The sequence below is a fragment of the Centruroides vittatus genome, unplaced genomic scaffold, assembly GCF_030686945.1.
Source record: "Centruroides vittatus isolate TY-2023 unplaced genomic scaffold, ASM3068694v2 scaffold_752, whole genome shotgun sequence".
NCBI lineage: Eukaryota > Metazoa > Arthropoda > Arachnida > Scorpiones > Buthidae > Centruroides > Centruroides vittatus.
In genome coordinates, this window is record NW_027122716.1 from 787,636 (window position 1) to 811,814 (window position 24,179).

At 25.7% G+C, this 24,179-nt stretch overlaps 1 protein-coding gene across 1 annotated transcript in view; it reads right to left on the minus strand.

Moving 5' to 3' along the window:
- The window catches only part of Tnks (tankyrase), a 107,368-nt gene that overhangs the window by 45,162 nt on the left and 38,027 nt on the right, over positions 1-24,179 (minus strand). Inside the window, exons 13-18 of the mRNA XM_067287967.1 lie at positions 23,907-23,973; positions 22,752-22,850; positions 22,545-22,638; positions 21,794-21,919; positions 10,924-11,033; positions 3,313-3,435 (exon numbers count right to left, since the gene is read on the minus strand). Of these exons, the coding sequence (XP_067144068.1) occupies positions 3,313-3,435; positions 10,924-11,033; positions 21,794-21,919; positions 22,545-22,638; positions 22,752-22,850; positions 23,907-23,973 (619 nt within the window). The remainder of the gene's footprint in view (positions 1-3,312; positions 3,436-10,923; positions 11,034-21,793; positions 21,920-22,544; positions 22,639-22,751; positions 22,851-23,906; positions 23,974-24,179) is intronic.

Consider the following 24,179-nt stretch of genomic DNA (forward strand, 5'->3'; position numbering starts at 1 on the left):
CACAGATATACCTAATACTAACCAATATATCTTTTAGTTTTATGGCTTTATAATATTTTGCAACATAATCATTATTTATTTAAAAATACAATGTCTTTATTTATGAAATTAGAAACATCAATATGATCATTATTCAATTTCAAAAATTAAACTTCTAAGTTCAGACACTAATATAAAATTATTGTTCTATGATTATTATTCTGATCATTTTGGAGGTGAAGGAACAGGTAAAAATTCACAAATTTTTGATCTGCTTATCTTCCTTTTAATGCTGATGCTAAATGTTTACAATGAAGGTATAAATTGTCTGACTTCTTTCCTTAGCATTTATGTTAATACGATACATTTTACAATTCTACACATTACGAATAAAAACATAAAACTGAATTTTAATAACTGGAAAGTATTTTCTGATAATATTTGCCATTAATACAGAAAAAAAAACTAATATATATATGTCAAATGAATGTAACCATATATATATATATATATATCTGCTCAACATTTATTGTTATATTATTGCAAGAAACACTTTATTTTGTAAATTTAATTGACTGCTTTAAATATTAGACACACAAATATTAAAAAGGTCTTGTGATCATCTGCAAAGCTTTTCACTTATCTATGCATTTTAATAATTTTCTGAAGGTTCATTATAATGACTTAACAGACTTCATTAAATGTATTATCATACTAAATGAATCAGTTTTCAATTAATCTAAAAGTGAATTATAAGTAAGTATACATTAATTTTATTTGAAATTTTAACCATAAACTCAACATTTATGGAGTGTAATTTAAAAAAATTAATTTATCTTTCTCTTACTTCATTAAATATTTAAAAATTTAACATTAAACATGACTATTATGTAAGGTTATTAAGAAAATGATCTTATAATAACTATATATTTTTCCTTCAAAATGAAGCATAGATATACTTTTATGACTTCATTGATTTGTTATCATAATTGATATTAATAGTTAAATTATGAGGAAAATTTATAAATTTTTGACTGTAGAACATAATTTCAAAATTACATACAATATAATTAAACTCAAAATCAATAAAACTAAAAGTGCCAGATTATTTTTGGATGCATTAAATACATTCTTGAATTAATTAGCATAATTTGATCTAAAGATAGATTGTTGTATCACCATCTTGAATAAAAATTAATTAATAAGAATTTATTTAGAAAATTATTTAACTAATTTCTTATTTCAATAGTTAAGAACTATTGTAGGCTAGTAAACATTGAATATCCCCAGTTGGCACAATAGAAATACATGTTTGATCTAAATAAGTGTAATATAGGTTTAGAAGCAAAGAGAAGATAAAGATCTTAGTTGTGTAAACCTGATTAACATGTCTATCCAGTATACAGGAATTGCAAGTTCAAGGATTACTCTGGACTAATCTTTTCTCTCAAAATTTTCTAAATTACTTAATTATTTTCTAATTATTAATATAGAAATGACATTATCATAATGCCAAGCTGAAATTTTTAATAATGTTTAATTTTAAAAAAATCACATTACTTCTGGTCCAGACTAACAGTTTGCTTATAATTAATTGGAGTCTGCAGCAACTAGGCTTTCCATATTTGGTCTCAGTTTTCATCTTTCTAACTCCATTCTAGAGATAAATGAAGGACAGATAGACAGATGGATGATAGTGGAGAATGTATAGGTCTGAAATTTGAAAATTGCAGCCCAACAAGATAGTCACTAAATGCTATTTTTAGTCAAATTCTGTTAATCAATCAATTAAAAATTACCCTTACTATAGTCTGAAAAATAATCCAGTAGTTTTAGTATTATGTTAAGTAATATATTTGTTTTTTAATTTGCAATGATAGATTATATCCTGCAATCTAGAATTCTTAATATAAAATTTTATTTTGTAAGATTTAACTGTAGTATTTGAGCAAAATTTCCTGTGATAAAATGTGTTTAGCCAAAAATAATTAATTAAAAACCACAACTATTTTCTGACCCAACAACATTTACTAAATTTATTTTAATACATAACTATTGTCAAAGTAATTGTTTAATCTGTTCAATTATTTAATTTTAAAGCATTAATCATTTTAAACTTTGTTTTCATTAATAAAATTCTTATCATATTTTCTTGCCAAGCATGAATATACCTTCATTATTAATGATATCAAAAATTTTTTAACCAAAAGCAGTAGAGGTAAATACAATTTTAAACATAAAAATGAATCATTAAATTTATAATAACCAAATAATTATAATACTAAATACACTACAGAAACCTAAGTCCTTCCAGTAAAATAACACTTTAACAAAATACAAACATTTTCGACCTCCTCCTGAGGTCTGATACAAAATGTTTCAAGAGGAACATCTGCAAAATTCAAATTTATATCAATAAATTTGAATAGATTATAAATGCGAATGAACCAATCAGGAGTGCGAAGGTGTGAATGGATGGGAGTGGGGTGTTAAGGTCGGATCAAAGTTAATAATTACGATAAGAAAGTAAAAGAAAAACACCATATAGAAATAATATACAAAAACATAAAAAAAAGAATATTTAAATCTATGAAAGGTTACAACTGTATCAGTTATTCTTCTAATTCATAGCTATATTTAAGATATTTTGCTTCTTTACTAAGAATTTTTAAAATTGCTTATTACTATTTAATTACATAATAGGTAAAATCAATATTTTAATACTTAGATAAATTATTCAATTGAATAATTTGAAATATATATTCATTTTGCACGCAAAATTTAAAAATTGTAAATAAAATTGCATATTAATTTATAAATTCTATTGTATAAAAGCATTCATAGATGTTCACAAAAAAAAAATAAAAAAATATATAAATTAGAATAAGATGAAATACCAACAACATAGTAACATTCAGAAAATTGAAATCCAAAATGCAAGAATAAAAAGACCAAAAGAAAATACATTAGAAAAAATGTAACATTCACATATGAATTCCCTATCAATTTCAGAAAATTCTATATCTGTCAAATACAGACATTCAACATCATATCACAAATGCAAACCATTACATTGACATTAGTAATCACTTCTGCCTGTTATCTGATCAAGCTATTGTACTGAAGTCTAAGAGAACTGAAAAAAATTATGTTCTAAAGATATATGCAATGATAAGATGGAAAGCAGAAAGAAACAAATGGATGCATATAAAGAGATTGATTTCTTTATTCAGCAGGAACATTTGTTTGATGATACAGTATTTATGACAAGCGATTGCAAACTTCTCTCATCTCCCAAGGCTATACTCTTTTCTTATATGACATAATACTCACTAGTAATGCACACAGCTGTGTCCTTCCTTTCTGAGCTGCTTCGTGAAGAGGGGTAAACCCCCAGCGGTCGGTGGCATTTACAACCGTATTATATTTGATCAAAAGAGCAGCGATATCCAAATGCTGTAAATAAAATTAAAATTATTATTTGTTAATAAATATTTTGTTTCGAATAGAAATTTAAAATATTTAAAACTTATGAGAGTTATAATATGTATAATATGATATAACAAATTCAAATTTTATTTATTGATACATCATTTCAACATTTTTATAACATATTAAAATTAGGGTTGTATTATCATCTATATAATTTTATCTTAAAAAGACTTTGCAAAGCTTAAATAAATTTGTAGACATTTTATTTAACATTGTATTTAGTAAATCAGTTTAATTACATTTTTGAAAATCATTTCTCTTCCAATTATAAGCTTTCATATTGATCAAAAGAGAAGAGGGAAGAGACAACAATTAATAAATTAATATTCAATGTTAACTATCCTCTTGCTACGACGAAAGAAAAAGTTAACTTGCAGTATCAGTGTAGTAATTTCTCTAATGATAAAATGATGTCTAAACTCTCCTCCTGGCACTCCATTACACCATCTAAATGAAACTGCCAGTGCTTGATAAATGATTTCCTGAACAACAGTTAAAAACCCCCAAGCTATTTCCTCTAAACTAAAATATTAGGGAAAAAAATATCTCAAGGTTTAGTCAAACTGCAAGATCATAAATTTTTCATGTGGTTACCCATGGATGATTAATTTGCATATTTTCTTATATATATATATATATATATATAAATTATATATATAAATTTAAATAATGACAATAATTTTTATTATAATTTTAAATCAATTAATAAATATTTTAATCATAAAATTATATTAATGTAAATCTAATCAATAAATTTAAAATTTTATAATTAAAAACGTATAGAGAATTAATTACAAAAATAATAAAATTCAGATCATTCTTCAAAATTTAATTAATTAAATCATGTTAGTATTAAAATATTGAACAGTAATGAACTTTTCAAGTATGTAAATATACGGGGACACAGTAATTATAATTAACAGATTTTCTTAATTGCAATTTTATACATATTAAACAATTGAAAAGAGATTTTATTACGAATAATAAAAATTATACAAATTTAAAAATGCAAAAACAGGACAAAACAGAAAAAATATTTTTAAAGTCACACTTTGAAAATCTCTGTTGCATTTTGTCCTGTTTCTGCATGCATAAAGTATGAGTATGATTACATTAATTAAACATTTATATGTATCTTATTTTATTTAAATTATACATCTGTAAATAATTGTAAATAATTAAATTATATAACAGAAATCAAGTATACACATTATTAAATAATACGTAATACTTAATTTTCCGTTCTTTTTACATTTGAAGATTTAAGAGAGTCATTACAACTGTGAATATTTTTATTGCTGTAATATGTTATTTTAACACTAATTAATTGCTCCTTTTCAAAAAAAGTAAATTTTCAAGTTGATTACAATCTTGCAAATTATATTATATAATAAACAGAGATTAAAAAAGAATATTTAAAACAGAAGATTTTAAATATGAGTATTGTAAAAATTCAAATTTCAAAATCAATGATATAAAAACATACTTAAATTATTTTAATTACAAAAAAAAAAATTCTAAATTTTACTCAAAAAATAAATAAAACTAATTAAAAAATAAAATTATATAAAAATATAAAACATTTTACAAATCTGAAATAATAATTTAATGTCTAAAGTGAGACATTAAAAATGATAACTACAGGTCAAGTCCGCATAAGTTGTCATAAGTATAATTAGACACCGTTGGTTAAGTAGTCAGTTTTCTGTGGTCCCAGCTGACTTACATAGAGATTAATGTTTTTAAAAAACTGGTTTACTTGACATCATTTAACTCATCACCACTGGATAAATCGACATACTTTTTCTGTTCCACATTCATTTAGATGACTGATAAGTCGACTCCCCTTCTGAAAAATGAGTTTATACCACACAGCTTAACGTCACAATAAAATTCAATTTTGGATTTTTTCACCTTTCATTCATGCGTTATTTGCAGCATTTCACATTTCTGTTAGAAATGAGTATACGAAACCTAACAACACTTACTCTGAAGGAAAAATATGAACTTTTATCTGAATTTGAATGTAATGAAACTTTGCAAGCCAAATTTGCAAAACAAGAAAACCTTCCAAAAATAACGTTGGTGGGAATTCTCAAGAAAAAAGAAGAAATTAAGAAATTTTTTCTTGGTTCTTCGTCATGGCTGTCTCGAAAATTCCAGATAAAGTTGCCATACAAAGATTTCAAAGATTCTCTGGTACATTGGCTAAAGCAAATTCATTCATCAGATCTTCCTGTTTCAGGATGATACTGAAACAAAAAGCAATGGGAATCACTGAGATACTTGGAGTAGAATCCAACTTTAGTGCCAGTAATGAATGGTCAAGAGATACATTGCATATACTGTATAAAGAACTACTGTATTTTCCTAATTGTAGTTTTGTGGTTTTTTCAACTTTGTTTTAGTCATCATATTGGATAACTCGACGCATTTCCACTTCCCCTTGGGGTGTCGACTTATGCAGATTCAACTTTATTTCATTAAATATTAAAAATAATTAATCCAGCAAATATTTCCATTTATAATATAAAACTGAGATTACTACATTTCAATGTGGCCATATTTTATACTTTGATCAAAGTAAGTCATGCAGTTATTATTTTTATTCAAATAAAACTCAATTACAAATATCTAGAATAGTAATATATAGATACAAAATGATGTTGGAAAGATAAACTAAAAAAAAAAAAAAAAAAACATTAAGAGCTATTAATATTTTAGTGGTATTTAATTAAAATAAATAGTTTTGGCTTTCTTTATAAAACCATCTTTAAGCGGCATAGGACACTAAATACTGAATGCATTAAATAAAATAATACAAAGCTTTGTTTAAATTCAAATTTAGAAGATAAAAATAAAATTTAAATTAACAATGTAAACATAAAAAACTTATGCAATTGGACTACTGTTATTAACAAAAGTTTCCACGCTGGAAATAAACTATTGCAATCTTTTACGTTAATATTTTATCTCTAGCATGGAAATTAAAGAGCAACAGTCTAATAGAATAAAGTTTTTTGCTTACATCACTAATAGCATTTTTTTTTTTTTCAATATTCTATTCAATCTAAAGACAGTTTTCAGTTCTACTGAACTGAGAAATCATGTAATCTCTATTCCAGATGATGATGATGATGATGAATAGTAGAAAGATCTGTATTAGAGGATTGCATCTGTTGTATTATCCAATGCTGTTGCAACTGAATTTCACAACAATGGATAACAAGTTATCAACACATCTAATCAGTTTTATTCATAGTCAATATAGTATAGTTATAGTCAGTGCTGCTGACATTATTATTATTTTTCAATAAAACAGAATTATTTTGTTAGAATATATAATAATCACAAATGTATTTTTAAAATTTTTCAATTTATTTAAATGAAATTTCATTTAACTGAAAATAATTCTCCTAAAGAGAATAAAAAATAATGTATTAGCAAAAATGTTGCTATAATACATGTGTTTTAATTCTTGTAAACATGTGTATTTATAAAAATAAAAGAAATAAATCTGAATTATAGAACTACTGTTTAAATTTATTTTAATTTTTAAAGTTTTTAAATGTAATTATTTAAAACACCATACACATATGATAATAATGTAGATAAATTTTGTATTTTTTTAAAAATTCTACCATAATAAAAAAAATAATAATACTACATTATTCTACTCTGATATAAATATCATTCATAATCTAATCAACCAATTGGGCATATTATAAAAGGAAAATTATTTTAATATTTGACTTTAGACAATCAAATATAAAACAAAAGAAAATTAAATGTATTTTTGATACTTTTTGGCAAATTTCCTTCATTACAGACCTGCAAATAATTAATTGGTAAATTATCATCTCATAGAAGCCATAATTTTTATAAACTCTTTAATGAAATGGTAATTGACTGTGCAATTATTCTGTTTTTGATGAAAGCAAGTTATCAAAAATGTTCAATATATTATTATATTAAAATTTTGTTTGTAATTAATGACTTTAAACTTAATGAACTTTTGAAAATTAATGAAAATTCTACTAAGTAATAACATTAACTTGCCTAGTTTAATAAACATGTTCTCCACTACGGCTTTTTTTCTGATACTAGACAGTGAATCAAGCATAAAAAATTCTTAGTATAGTGATATCATAGCATATGTATATTAATTATTAGCCTACTAAATGAAGTACATAATAAAATATTATTGAGAGAAAAATTATAAATATTCAGATATAATCTCTATTTCTCTAAAATTAATCTGTTAAATAGAAACTACAAAAATATTTAACTACATTAATTTATTTATTTATTTCACAGATACAGGTATGACAAGCAAAACAATAAAATTTAGATAAAATCATTAGTTTACTTAAAAATATTACTTCCATTTTTTTCTACTTTAGAGTAATAAATGAAAAACAAATTTGAAAAATATCTAACAAGTATTTGTTGCAAAGAGGCTATTTTCATGAATCAAAAACATTCTTCAAATATTTTGTTGCAACAAATAAGATTGTTAATATTTCTTACTGAATAAATCTTTATCATTCAGAAGTTAAGATGGACTAATAATAATAACATATTTTACTAAAATTTAGTTTTAGGAAATGTCTTACATTTTCAATTAATATTCTATTTTTCTAAATAGAATATTAAATGAAAATATATGAAACTTGGCATCATCATGTACCGTACATACAATGAAAAAACATTGATTAGAAATATTTTGTGTTAAACTATTTTTGGTAACCTTAATCAAAAAGTTTTTGTTTATCGTATGACAGTAAATTTTGTTTAGCCAAAATATTTTGTATTTTATTTCTTTTTTAATAATTAAAGTAAAATAAATAAATTAGATTTGTTATAAATGAAGAAAGAAAAATAAATTCTATATCTGTCAAACTTCTGGGTAATTTTCAATGAGATGTTAACATCTGCCAAACAAAAACTATTAGTCATATCACATACCATTTTTAATATGTAATATAACTAATAATTTAAGATATAACACATACCTTTTCAGAATATGTCTAAATAAATATTAAACATGAAAGTAAGATTGGGTCCTAGTCAGCCAAACAGATCACTAATGAAAATTGTTCATTAAACTGAACTTTATTAAATAGCTGTGAAAATTTTTAAAAATTAATTTAATATTTTTTTGTAAAAAAATTTATTTGGATAACAAATATAGATCTCATTAATCTAATGACATTCAGATTGATGCAGTCCATATTAACAAAGTTTCACTGTACTGTTAATGCATAAAGACAATAAAGAAATAAAAACATTAATATAATAATATCACTAATTGTCATACAAATAGAAAGATTATCAACAAAATGACAATCTTTCTATTTGTAAATATCTGTAGCAGTAGCTCTCAATATATGATTAATCCTTTGACCAATGGTGGTCCACAAGCACTTGCCAGGTGGTTCCCAGATAGAAAGTCATTTTGTAAAATACAATTCTATTGATATTTTGGGTTACTGAATAGACAATTTTTTTTTTGCATGCATCTAAAGTAATTTTTACAGAAGAAGTGGTCTGTTAAATTTATGGCTCAGTTTAAATGATCCACAGGACTGCATAACTTTAAGCAGCACTGATCTACAGGAAGAAAAATTTTAATATCTACCTATCCATCCATCCGTCCACAGCCTTATCAGATCCATAGGACAGGAACAATGTTTCACTAATACCTTCTGTCATTTAAAGCAATTTTTATCTAATTTTTATTCTAAAAAGTATAAAACATCTTTAAAAAATAATTTTTCCAAATTTCTTTAGGTTTATCCTATTTCTTTTTTCCTTCTGGCCTCCAATTAAGACATTGCTTTAAAAGTCACGGAATCTTGATGTATAGAGTTGTGCTCTGTATCATAACATTTCTACCTTCTAATTCTAATTTTCTTATCACTTAGCAACTGAATACTACTCTCTTTAACCTCTTTTTCTATTATATAATCATACTATTTATATATAAAACTATCAAAAGACATTTACTTTCAAATCTTGTCACTTATCCTTAATTTCTTTTAAACATTGTATATTTCAGCATCATATAGAAGAAGAGGGATAATAAAAGAATTAAAAACTTTCATTTTAAATCTAAATCTAAAGAATCTCAAACTCTATTATAAATTTGATTTCTAATATTTCTACTGTTACTCAACACACTCCTCAGGAATTAAATTCATTAATATCTTCAGTTATAAAATTGGATAGCGCTAAGGCTACAGGAATCCTTATTGTTAATAGATATCATTTAAAAACTGCATAAAGATCTGTTTAAAAATCTGTAACTGTTGCAAATTAACACATAATACAATTTTTGAAGATAATGATGAAACATTTGCATGATGCATATTTGATAAAAATACAAATATACAACAAATAAAAAATTTTATTAAACTAAAATTCATTGCCTTTCTCACAGTTCTAAATTTTGATAGTTAAATTTCATTTAAAATGTTATTAATTGTATATGTAATGAAACAGAAGGTGAAAGAAGTACTTAGAAGAGATATTTTATATACATTTATTTTTTTCCAGATTTATTTCTTTCAATAGATTTTTTTTGAGTTATTCCTAAATGAACTAAAGTATGACCTTTTACTATATTTTATTTTATAGATTCCTTACGATTCTAAGAATACTATATATTACTTTTACTAATGATTCTATATTATCTTTATTATTTGTAATGTAGCTGTATTTAGCTATTATAATCTATAGTTATAATATATAAGAAATATATAACAGGAATTCTATTTTTAATCCCTGAAAGTGTATCAAATTATTATAAAAAGATTATTATTAAAATTACTTAAGTTTGATTAAATAATGTAAACACTAAATCTTTCTAATTAAATGTTTTAATTTTAAAATTTTTCAACTGCATCCTAAAGATCATTTTATATATCACTATCCAAGAAAGTGAAAATTCTAAACTTTTTTCTTTAAATTAATGCTACACACCATAATCAACTAGTATTTAGCATCTGTAAAGGAAATTTAATAGAGTAATTAGAATTCTTTTACTCATTTAATTATATACACTTATATGTTATAATTTATTTGGAATTAGTTAAAAATTTTCATACAAGTTTGAAATAGTTAATCTTCACACACACATTCAAAGAGTAGTGATGTATGGCTTACATAACATTTCAGATAAATTGCAACATTTCATATTTTAATTTTAATAATTGTAAATTGTTTTTATCATCATCTTTTCTGTAATGAACCATGTGCTATAACTGAAAATTTAAACTACAGCAAATAAACCATAAATAATTTTTTAATTAACAGATTGTATTTCATCTTTTAATAAAAATTAATTTTATTTAATATTTATTTACATCATCTCTGATTACTTAAAAGTTAAGAATCTTATTAAATAAATTTTAAAAAATTAATAATTTAATAATAACTAATGTAACTTACTCCATATGAAGATGCATTATGCAAAGGTATTAAGCCACCTTTATCTTGTGAATTAACATCTGCTCCATGTTCCAGAAGAAATTCAGCAACATCTAAATTATTGTATCCAGCTGGAAAAATAATGATCTTATTTTATAATGTATTGATATATTCAAATTTCATATAAATTATGAAAAAATCAAGTTATTTTAATTGCAGTACAATCTCAGTAATGTACCATTTGGCTAATTTGACACATCTAGTAATCTGACACTAGCCAACTCTTAAGTATTATCAGCTTTCCACTAATTTAAACTCTCACTAAACGTAGCATGGCATTGAGTCTAAGCTTAAATTTTCAAAGTTGAATATGATATTAAAGACTGTCAGGCATATTATTTTAGGTTACTCAAAAGAAAAAAATACAGTATCTAATAACACAATACTGTATAAATATAAAAATCAGTTCACTGAAATTTCCCACCAAAAATACTGTACCTCCCACTAAATTTCCTACAGTTGCTTCAATTTTCCACAAAATTTAGTGGGAATCCCACCAACTTGGAACTGATTATTGGCAACAATAGCACATTCAGATGACAAAACAACAGAAGATAATTGAAAATTATTTTGAAAGGAATGATGATTAGTTTAAAAATGCTAAAATACAGTAACATATGATTGCTGTCCTTTCATATTTTCTTGATATTCTATTTGTTTTGATTAATACAATGTACTGATATCATGCAAATAAACAAATATTTTCTTTCCAAATGATTAAATTACCAATCCACCTAACTTCCAATAAACCAAAAATCTCCTTAATCCAACACTGTTTCAGTCCCATATACATTGCATTATTGAGATTGTACCGTATAATGAGATATTTATTGTGATACGGTCACAATGCCAAGCTGCAATTTTTCATCACAATGCTTTCAATTTTAGTAGTATCTTGCCTCTGTACATCATACTTTTCCTGTTAACAATGGTCTTGCCAGTCATCTATCTAACTCTAACTAACTAAATTTCTGAACTAAAATAACATGATTTCCGGTTCAAACTGGAAATTCATATATAATTAATTGAGGCATCCTGCCCCTAAACTTTCCATGTTTGGTCTTGACTTTAATCTACCTAACTCCATTCTCGAGATTAAGGTACGACAGACAAAGAGGACAACTGTGGGAATTTATAGATCAGAAATTTTTGAAAATTGCAGCCTAAGTATAAATTAACTGTAGAAAATAATTATAGCACATTAATAGCCTGATAATCGTTGGGCTTGGTGTCAGAAAAGAAAACTTTTGTTCTAGTAACAAACTGTTAAATGTCATTACATAAAGTCAAACACAATTATAAAGAAATAAAAACCAATCAAATTAAAAATATCCAAAAATCTACAAATTAATTTTACACAGAATATATTATTTTTAAAAAACAAATTTATAAAATATATTCAAAATAATTCTCAAATAAATCAAAACTTTATCATTTAATATATATATATGTATATAAAATATAATCTTACTTCCCAGCATCTAACTAATTACTCAATAAAGAAATAATGAAATTCTAAAAAAATAAATAAATTTTATCCAAAATCATTTGTCGTCTTGAAGTTTGACTCCTAGAACTAAGAAGTCTTTTTGAGTGTCTTAATGATTCATTTTTCTTTTTTTTAACTTATAAACAAGTAAAACAGCAAGGCCATTTTTGGGACAAGACTATGTCTCGGAGACTCACTACTAAGCAGGATCGCTTCAACACTCATGGCAGGTCATGTTCTCATTCTCCAATCTTTGGTATTGCTGGTTTTAAGCATGATTATTCAAACTTTGCCTGCCTCGGCCATGGCCACGAGGTCGTCCACAATGCATTTTTGGTGAAATTAACCTATCCAATATCAAAATTTCTCTTCATTGCATGTCGCCACAGATTGAATTTTTGTCAATGCCTAACAAAAATTTCCCGTTTTTGAAAAAATAATCGTGGTTATGTATTTTGCACAAACAAAATAAATACATTAATAAATGCAAGAACAAAAAATATTATATTTCAGAAGTTAGTTTTAATATAAAATTATACAACTAGTACCATCTAGTTTCAAAAACGCACAACGTTTACATTTCCAACTTCCCAACAAGAAATGCATGCGCAAATCTCACACTAGCGCCTGTTTGTAGAAAGAGTGTCGCCATTTTGTATTTTATTTTGACTTGGTTCTCAGTCCCCCGAGTACCTAAAAGTCTGGCTTTTTTTTTGTGCGCATGGTTTGGGTACCAAATACTCTGTGCCAAAATGCAACTCCTGACATGTATTCCTTCATATCTCTAAGGTGTCCGGCCATTACAGCACCACAATTTTATAAACAAGACATAGTCTTGTCAATAATAAATTGTACAAGTGTGTATTTATTACTTTCAGTAACAAAATGTAAAATATTGATTTCTGCAGAGAAAGATTAAAAAATATAAATAAATACTCATATTTTTATTAATTTTGGTTTTATTAATGATACTAAATATACATGAAATCTAATGTATGAGTTACAGGAAATAAATCTTTTTCCACATTGTTCAAAGAAGAAACATTTGTTTAAATTTTCTCTTGCAATTTGAATAGTGAAATCTATTTCATCACAGAAATCAACATTTTACATTTTCTTTTCAATTCAAAAAATGAAAAAAGGTTTTATGTTGAGCTTAAAGTAATGAGAAAAGTTTTGCAATTGAAAATTCATATATTCATTGTCAAATTGCCAAGATAAATCTATTCAAATTGTATTGGCTTTCATACATATTGTCATATTACTAATTCAATGTTGTTAAGATTACAAGAAACTAACCATAAACTAAATATGTTATATTACTTTGCCATCCTACTTTTATACTAAAACAAAAAGGAAAAATGTTTAAGATATAATGATATTAATCAATTTAAAGATACAATTTAATTCATATATTAAAAATAATGATTATGTTTTATAAAATTATTAAAAATCATATAATGTAAACAAAATAAAACTACCATATTTTCTGGCGTATAAGACGACTGGGCATATAGATGACCCCTGACTTTTACAGTTAAAATATAGAATTTGGGATATACTTGCCCTATAAGACAACACCCAGCATTTAAGACGACCCCCGACTTCCTTTCCTGGGTTAAAAAGTTGTCTTATATGCCAGAAAATATGGTAATAAAGAATGCCAGGAAAGTCCAGCAACAACATTGCCAACATTTTTATTTATGAGTTTCTAAACATAGAAATAACAACTTTTACCATTTTAAATATTAAAATTAATAAATTACAGAAATAACCCATTGAAAAACTTCTCCTCTGTAGTGAAGTTTATTTTCATCATGTCAATAAAAATAATTATCTTATTTTTCAATATGATGATTTATTTTCAGCATATTTTATTTATACTCAATAACAAACAGTCATCAGACTCATTTTGAGTTATTTTCCTTAATTTATTGCTTCTATCATCTTGAGATGCTCAATTACTCTTTCTTTACTGGCTTATTTATTTATTTAAACTATTTTTTGAAATTAGTTTCATTATTAATTAATTAATTTATTTATTTATTTAGGTGATGAAATATGATTACTCATAATATGGAAATAAATCAGAACAAAAGATTACTAAAAATATTTAAATGTCTGTGTTTCAACATGATAAAAGACAGAAGTTTAGTCTAAAAAATTGCAGTTAAAAATTAAGATACTTCTAGTTAAAAGGCAAAATCTGGCAATCTTACATATATTTTTCAAACTGTTCTATCATGTCATGTTTTTACCCAAAACTATCAGATTCCAAATGTAGAATATAAAATTTAAGCAATCTTCAGTGGCTATTTTGACAAGCATTTCAAGCATTTGCATTTCATTTTGTAAAAATTTTGAAACATTTGGTTCAACCTTATACATTTTTTAGATATTAAGAATAAATAACCAGCTAGCTATTTGATATTGTTATTGTATGTAATACTTTTAAAGTAAAAAAAATATATTGTTATTTGTCATTTTACTTTCCTAACTGTTATAGAATATAAAATAGGAAAAGTATGTAATTGATCAAATTTTGATCCCCTGGTTTTTTTTACACTTCTTGATGATTTGACACTTAAAAAGCCCGAAAATTAAAAGAAAAACCTTACAAAATTCTGTGTGTGTGTTTGTGTCAGTGTCTACTTTGCATTATATCTCAGAACTAGATAGAACCATAAATTTTGAAACTTGACAAGGTTATTTCTATATACAGGACATTGATGCTATTAAATTTTGGTGAAGTGGAAATCTGGGAAGTGGAGAAACAGAGGGGGGATCATGTGTCATATCTCAAGTGAGATCAAATTTAATGAAAATTTTGCTAATTATTGGCATTTACAATTTTTTTAGAAATTCATCTCCGCCCTCAAAATTAAGAGCCTTTTGCCTTTTTTGTAATAATATAAAAATTACTTTTTAATAAAATCTCATAACAGATGACACTATACAATTTTAACTTTGTGCTAGTACATCTTAGTGCTTTAAAAATTTAAATATTCTTTTAAATAAAGAAATTTCTCATAATTCAACAAAATTACTCCTCTTAAGTTTTCGTTATTTTTTATTTTATAACAATCAAAATCAAAGTCAGCAGTGAGAAATAGTAAACAAATTTTCATAACCACCTTATGCTTAAATTTTATATCACAGTATAATCAAGAATTTTCATACTCCCTTCCTGGTCCCCTTAACCCTGTTTGAGTGTAAGAAAAGTCAAGCATGAACTTTTGCCAGCTTTTAAAATATTTTTTATTCGCTTTATTTTCAAATCATTAGTTAATAAATAGTATAATCAATTATTTTGAGTTCATTTCATGTAAAAATGAACTGAATATTTAAATATGTAAATACTTTAATGATTGTAACTATCATTTTTAATACTATAAGTAAAAATTTAACAATTATAATCATTACATTCAATGATTAATACACATTTATTAATAGATTTTTTTTTTAATTTTTAAAACATCTCCAAATACAAAAAATATTATAATTATTAAATTTATAATAATAATAATAAATAATAAATTTATTAATTATATTAGGCCATAGCCTGTTATTACAGGGTGTTATAACATTAAATTATATAAATCATAACATTATTATTAACATTGGTAACTTTGATTCATCATATTATCTTCTTTTGTAGGATTAGTTTCAGTACATATAATTTTAAGTAGGGTGAGTACAAAAGTTTTTTGCATAATTGTATAGTTTATAAATCATTATAATATTTGCTTCATGAAATAAACGATAAAGTTGATTTTCTTCTTTAAGGAAATTTAGCTGATTTAGGTTGGCTTTGTTTCTTAGTTCGAGTCCCATTATACACTCACAGAACATGTGAAATTTGGTAAATAATTCTTGGCATCTTGGACAGGTCATTTTTGTAAATTCGTAAATTCTATTATTAACTATTATCATTTTGCTATTTAGTCTAAGTTGTATAAAAAATTTCTTGATTGTAAATGGCATATTAAATAACATATAATTATTATTAAAAGGGTAATCCAATATAATATTATATCATTTAGGTTCTTTTCTTCTATGCATTTCTTCAATGTCTTGAGCTAATGTAATTTCCAATGTATTTTGGATTAGTTGTTTTCTAATTAGGTCGCTAATTTCTAGATTTTCTAGCAATGGCGTTATAGAGACTCCATATTCCTTGACAATATTTCTCATTTGGCTAATCCAGGAACTTTTTTGGGGATTTTGACAAGATCTTTTATACAGCAAGTATAACAATTTTGTTGGTAGGTTGCCATTGTCTTTAATTTTATAAAGAAAGTTAATAAATCTTTTTACAAGGAAGGGAGTTAATTTGAATCTATTGAGTTCTATTCTTAGTGCATAACCAGCTATGTTATAGTCCAGAGTAAAAATTCTTCGAATGAATTTGTTTTGGATTATTTCAAATTTTTTATAAGTTGTTAGACTCCAAATTGGTGAAGCGTAGACTACCGCATTAAGAATTATGGAAGTAAATAATCTAAAATGGCAATATATGTTTTTTAACTTGATTTGAGCAAAAAGTTTTACCATGTTATTTATCAGTCGATTTGATTTATGAACGGCTTCTTTGTATTGCTTTTCAAAGGTTAATGTAGGAGTCAGTAAAATTCCCAAAAATTTGACTTCTTGTGTTATCTTAAGTTGTACTTTGTTCAGGTAAAATGATGTACTTTTTTTGGCAAGTCTGGAACCATTTCGAAATATCATAATTGATGACTTGTTTGGATTAATCGTTAATTTTAGTCTATCAAAATATTCTTGAACTTTAATAATTTTTCTACGGAGTCCTGCTGCTGTGGGTGCTACTATTACAATATCATCAGCATATGCTATGGAATGAATAACTTGACCATCTATATAAAAACCATCATCTTCTATCTCAAAACATTCATTTATATCAGATAGGAAAAAATTAAAAAGATGTGGGGACCATGGGTCACCCTGTAGTAGACCTCTGTTCACTTGTAATGATGGCTATTTCTTGTCATATTGCTTTATTATTACTTTGTAGTCTCCAAACAATTGGTTTATTATTCTAATCATACAAGTATCTGCTCTATATTTACTCAATTTATCTAGTAGCACTGCAATAGCCACTGAGTCATACGCTTTCTCAATATGCAAAAACAAAGCGTAAACTTTGTGTCTCTTTTTACATAATTGCAATTGTACTAAAGCTGTCAATGTAAATAATGCGATTTGAGTGCCTCCTTTTTTTTGTGAATGCAAACTGTGTATAATTGAGAAATTTATTAGTATTAATCCATTCATTAAACTTTTCCATTAATACTGCTGTAAACAGTTTGCAGAATCCAGACAAAAGAGCATAGGCCAATAATTGGCTGGGCAGTTTCTTGCTTCCTTTTTGAATATCATTTGAAAAACGACTCTATTCCAATCATCAGGTATTGTACCTGTATAGTAAAATTTATTATATAGGTTAGCCAATACGTGAATACCTTCTATAGACAAGTTTTTGATCATCAAGTTGGTAATGGAGTCAGCACCAGGAACCGTTTTCTCTCTTAATTTTTTAATACAACTGTATAAATTTTCTACATTGAATATTTCTGATATTGGTTGAATCGTGGTCGTAATAATTTGTAGTTTATGCTCTTTGTATTTATTTTTATAAGTAATGGAAAATTTTTCTAGATATTGTTTCCAATTGTCAAACGTCACATAATACCTGGGATCTGCAGCTTGCGGTTTCTTTCGAACTTGATTAATAGTACTCCAAAATTTTTTCGTATTCCTGGCCTTCAATAGTTGGTCACTTATTTCAGAATAGTATTTCTTCTTTTTTGCTTTAATTAGATTTTGATAAATTTTTTTGTTCCTTATATATTCTTTCAATGCTGATTCCATGTTATTTTTTCTAAAGTATTGTAAGCTACATTGTTTTTTAATCTTGTGAAGGTAGCAACTCTTATCAAACCAAGTTTGTTTAGGTTGTATTCTTTTATTATTCCTGGAGATTTTATAATGGAACTGGTCTATTATTTCCACTAAGCTGTTGTATTTCTGTATAGTCGTTAAATTACTATCACTGTCTAACATTTCTGAGTTTGTTATTGAATTCATTTTTAAATTTTGTCAAATTAAATCTTCTCGACTCTTTTTTAGAGGTTCGACTGTTTTTTTTAGTTTGGCCATCCTTGTTATCGTGCGGAAGACCAACTAATTCTAGTTGCACAGGAAAATGGTCTGAAATATTGTCGTCTAAAACCTTGATCTTATTTAGGACGAATTCCGAACAAATTATATAATCGATTGTGGATTTGCCAACATTAGACAGAAAGGCATATTCTGCAGGGCAATCAATAGGGGATCTTCCATTGAGTATATATAAACTATTATCTTGTACAAATTGTAAAAATAATTGTCCTCCTGAGTTAATTTCTTTATCTTTAGACATTCTAATATTATCAATTATTCCATTATTATTGTTAATTTTTGTATCCATTATTTCGCCTATTCGGCTATTAGCGTCTCCATCTATTATCCACAGATCTGTCATATTAGTTCTCTGTAATATCATATTTTGGATTTCTAGTAAGATATTCTTTTTGTCAGTATCTGATGGTAAATATATAAGAATAAGTCCTAACCGTGTTTCTCCCCAGAGTGTAGATAATCGCTGACAAAGTTCTAATTCAGCCAGGATGTAATTATTACCAACATTCCAGAACTTCAATTCTAAATTTTCTTAATTAACAACAATAGTCCTCCAGAAGGACGACCGAATTTACTATTTCTTTGACCTTTACTTTCTATTACCAGGAATGTTCGCTCTAAATATGTTTTGTCTTCTGTTTTTAGCTGGATTGACCAAGTTTCAGAGAGACAAATTACTGCATTAGATTCTACATAACTATGAAATATGTTCAAATATAGTTTTCTATGGAGTCCTTGTATATTCCAGAAACCAATGAGAATATTAGAATTATTGCTTTTAGTATTAGACCTTACTTCGAGTTGCCAATCTATAACTATATTCGTCTGGTCTAAACTATGCCTATTTTGATTACTATTTTCTATTATTTCTTGGCTAGCAATATCATCTGTTCTCCAGGTTCTATGGGAGTATAAGATTTTATTGTGCACACATGCAATGAACCATTTAACTTAGTCCTAAAATACTCTTTAGTTGTATTACTTTTTCTAGATTAAGATCATATGAGTAAATAGTCTCTTTATTTATGTAGTAGTCATCTCTAATTATTATTTTGATACCTTTAGCTTTTTCTTATTGAGCTATTGGAATCAACTTTTTTCTCCTCAGTCTCGATCTTCTACAAAGATCTGTTTTGAATATTATTTTTTTCTGTTCTTGTAAATTAATTTTAGGTATCTTAGACTAAAATTCCTTAAGTATTAAATTTCTGTCATAAGTTGAAGATAATACAATTTTCACCATGGGCTTTAATTAAATTAACAAATAATTGAATACAACTATCTATAGAACTATTTGTTATTCCTAGTTCTATTCTAATGAATTGTTCTATTTCATTTAGGTAATCAGTAGTTTTAAAAGGAAAATTTATAATAACTAAGTTTTTGTTCATTTTCTCATTTAATAATTGATCTATTTCAAACTCTAGCATACCTTTAGTGTGAGAATTATCCTTAGTTAGTAAGTCAATTTCTTCCCATTTCTGTGCCATTTTTTTGGATTCCAGTTGATAAGCTCTATTTTCTTCTTTCAGTATATTGACTTCTGTTTTAATATTTTGTAATTCGGTATTTAGTTGAGTGAATTTTTCTTGAATTAACTCATAAATGGATTTCAACGAGTATCTTGGTTCTTCTGCTGTTGAAGTGTCTATTCCTCGGACGGTGTGAAAGTAACCTTGTATTTTAGGAGATCTCGCGTCGATTCGTTCATCTCTATCATAATCTTGTTCTTCTAGATGAATTTCCTGACTGAGCACATTTTCAGCTATATTCATTTTTTTGGTACTTTAGGATGAACATTGCGAGGTCTCCCCCGCCCATTCTTTTGCATATCTGTATGGCCACCATATTGGGGTGATATAGACAACGAACCTGGATTAGATTCTATTCCCGAAATGAACAATAAATATAATATCACTATCAGGGATAGTCTTTTTTTGTAGATCCATTTCGATTGAGATTGCATATTCACCTACGAACAAACCACTATCAGAGAAAGTAGTATCAAAAATCTCTTGCGATAAATGCGCCAACACCTTCGCTGGTCGAGACACACCCCCATTATTAAATTTATCATTTTTGACAATAGATAAAATAGTTTTTCTATTATTTTAAGCAACAAAAACATTTTGAGAATATTTGCAATACACATTAAAAAGAATAAATAGTTAATATTGATGCATGTATAAAATATATTTGAATGCAATCTTTAATAATTTTAAAGCTCAAATGGAAATTTCTGTAAAGATTTATTTTATTTAATTGTCAAACTTTCTCATTTAATTCCTTGTGATGTCTTTTTTATAATTTCTATTGCAATAATTATATTATAATAACAGTAATTATAAATTCCTGAATAAATTACCAGATAATACTGTTTTTGGAAGCTTATAATTTTTACTGATTTTTCAGTGACAGTAATAAACAAATTACTACAGTCTCTCTCTTGGATCACCCAGAAATTTTTCATAGGCAATTCATTCCAGATGTGTCTAGCCCTGTTCTTCACTACATGGTCACAGTCACCTTGGGTTTAGCTAGGTCCACAATGAATAAAAAACTGTTTTAGTGCCCGTAGAACAAATAGAGTGTAAAAAGAAAACTTGAATAATAATAGTTATAGTCCTAGACTGTATTTCTTGTTATATACAAGTATTTGTTACAACAAAATAAAAGAACGTAAAATTTCATTGAAAACACTGGAAGAGTTCTAGATTGAAAAAATGAATGTTAAGGGACTATTCTAAACTCTAAATAATATCCACCTCTAATATTTTTATGGAAACAGTAGCAAATAAATACACATTATAAATAAGGCACAAAATGCTAATGTTTACTAAAATTTAGTTATAACCAATATAAATAAATATTTTAATCTATTTTCAAATAAAAAAGAATAATGTTATTACATAAACATATCTTCCACATATAGCTTGTGATGCCACTGTTTCTATTCTTTTTACATATATAAAGAATAGAAACAATGGCATCACAAATAGGTTTCTATTATTTTAATTAATTTATGATTTGTGAGCTTGTTCAAAAGTTTTGTTTGCTTACTTGTACATGGGACAAGTAAGCAGGAGGATTAAGCCTCCTAGTGAATCTATACATAAACAACTCTTAATTAAATGATGTTACCTGCTAAATGCAGAGGAGTTGAGTTTCTTCCCTGAGAATCTCTACAGTTGATATTTTCTGGTCCTACTAATTTCATAACTCTTGCTAAATTTCCCTTTTTAGCAGCATCTAATAATGCAGCATCTCCTAAACAAATATAAATTGTTGCATTTTATTAACACTGATAAGAAACAAAATTAATTTTTAAAAAATAGATTACTTAAAACGATGGAGTCAAATTAATTTTCCAATCTTATGTAATTGTATTGTAGAAAAATACACAGAAATTAATTTTATCATTTTAAAACATCTTGTAAAATTGGGTGTATTTATATATTTTATACATATTAGTTTTAATTATTATAAAATCTCTTTGTTTTGTAAACTTAAATATATAAAAAATTTAAGAAATTTTGTGTTCATATTCACTGGTGTGATAAGCCCTAACATAAATAACTGGTTTGAGTTAGTAGAAATGTTTAACTAATTACTTTGTTACAGTATCAGTAATAACAATAAATTTAAAATGTTATAAAAACAAATTAAGTAAAGTTACTTTAAATAAAAAAAATAATCATTATGTTTAATGCAATATTTTTCAAGAAATTAATTGAAATCAGATTACAAATTAACTTAACAGTTGGTTCATAATTTACAAGCTAGTCTAAAATAATGACTTTTGCATCAAGAAATTAATAATACAACTAAAACACATAGTTATTACAAATACATTTAATCTATTATAAATATATAATTTTTCACTATATTTTACCTCTTAATAAATCAGCAACATCTTGATCCCCTTCTTTAACGAGATCTAAAGGCATATGACCATCTCTATTTTTTTTGTTAGGATCAGCTCCATGCTATAACAATAAATTTGTTAAATGTATATATATAAGAACTATATTTTACAAAATTATTTATATTAATTGTAATTATGAAGTATTTAAATTTATAATTATTGATAAGTACTAACTTTCAAAAGCAGTTTGACAATTTCATATTTTCCTTTAGCAGATGCTTCATGTAATGGTGTGAATTTCCATAAATCAGCAACATTGACATTTGCACCATGCTAAAACCAAAATAAATAATTTTTTATAACTGATATATAACATGTTATTAAATTGTTCATATATTAAGTGAATTCAATAAAGAACATGTACAAGTATTCCCCACTTTATGAAAGTTTGCTTTACACAGCTTCATTTTTACAAAAGACCCACTTAGTATGTTTTCACTAACTGAAAAAAATTCAAGAAAGATTTTTGCTTTTATAAAAAAAAAAGAAAAAAAAAACAATAAGCAAAACTAGCATTTAGCATTTGTTTTTCAGTGAGCCATTTTGGAGGTATTGTACACTCCAAGTAGTGAAAGTTATCTCTAAGCTTATCCCTGAGTACTACATTAAGCAACATACAGTCATAACCATGAACCATCTGTGAGTATCCGTGCTTAATCTACAATTTATTTTGTGCATACATTAAATATGTCTTAAGGTGCAAAAAACCTAGGAGAGTTCTTAGGAGTGTTACATTTAAACTGGATGTAATTGTGTTTCAATTGTGGTGAATAAAATGAAGACATTGTGTGTGCATTGAACTTGCCACATCCATCATTTGTACTATTTAAAACAGCCAATCTTTTCAATAAGCTAAAACATAAAAATGGACAATAGTGATAAAAGTATTGCCAATGACAAATTTAAATGTAGTCATGGATGGTTTGATTGGTTTTTTGAGACCAGGATAGTTTCATAGCTTATTTTGTATCTTAGTAGAGAGAGTACTTTTGGGTGTAGTTTCACCAACTACACTGTACTTACATTTATATAAAGTAGAAATGTACTTACATTTCTACTTTATATAGACTGTGTATTTATCATATAATTCCTATTTTTAATATATATTATTATTATTATTTGGTATGATTTAGTAAGTTACTCAGAAATTCTTTCCATGTAAATTAATGCTATTGCTTCTTTGCTTTATGCCATTTCAACTTACAAAAAATTTTATAGGAACACACTACTTTAGTGAGGGAAACCTGTGTAAAGTACTTTTTAATTACAATGAAACCTTTAAAATTATTTTTAAAAAGTTTAATTTTTTTATAACTATTTGTATTTTACCTTTACTAGTAATTCTGCAACTTCATAATGTCCATAAGAACATGCATTATGTAAAGGAACTAAACCACTGTAATGAAATAATTTTCAAATATGCATAATTAATTAAAAATAATATAATAAATTAAAACTTTTATCATAATATAAAAATCTATTCATATTATATTACATATTACATAAAAGTTTTATTTCTAATTGATAATAGTTTATATTACAATTTTACATTACATAATATTGAAAAAATTCATTACTTGAATATATAACATTAAAAGAATC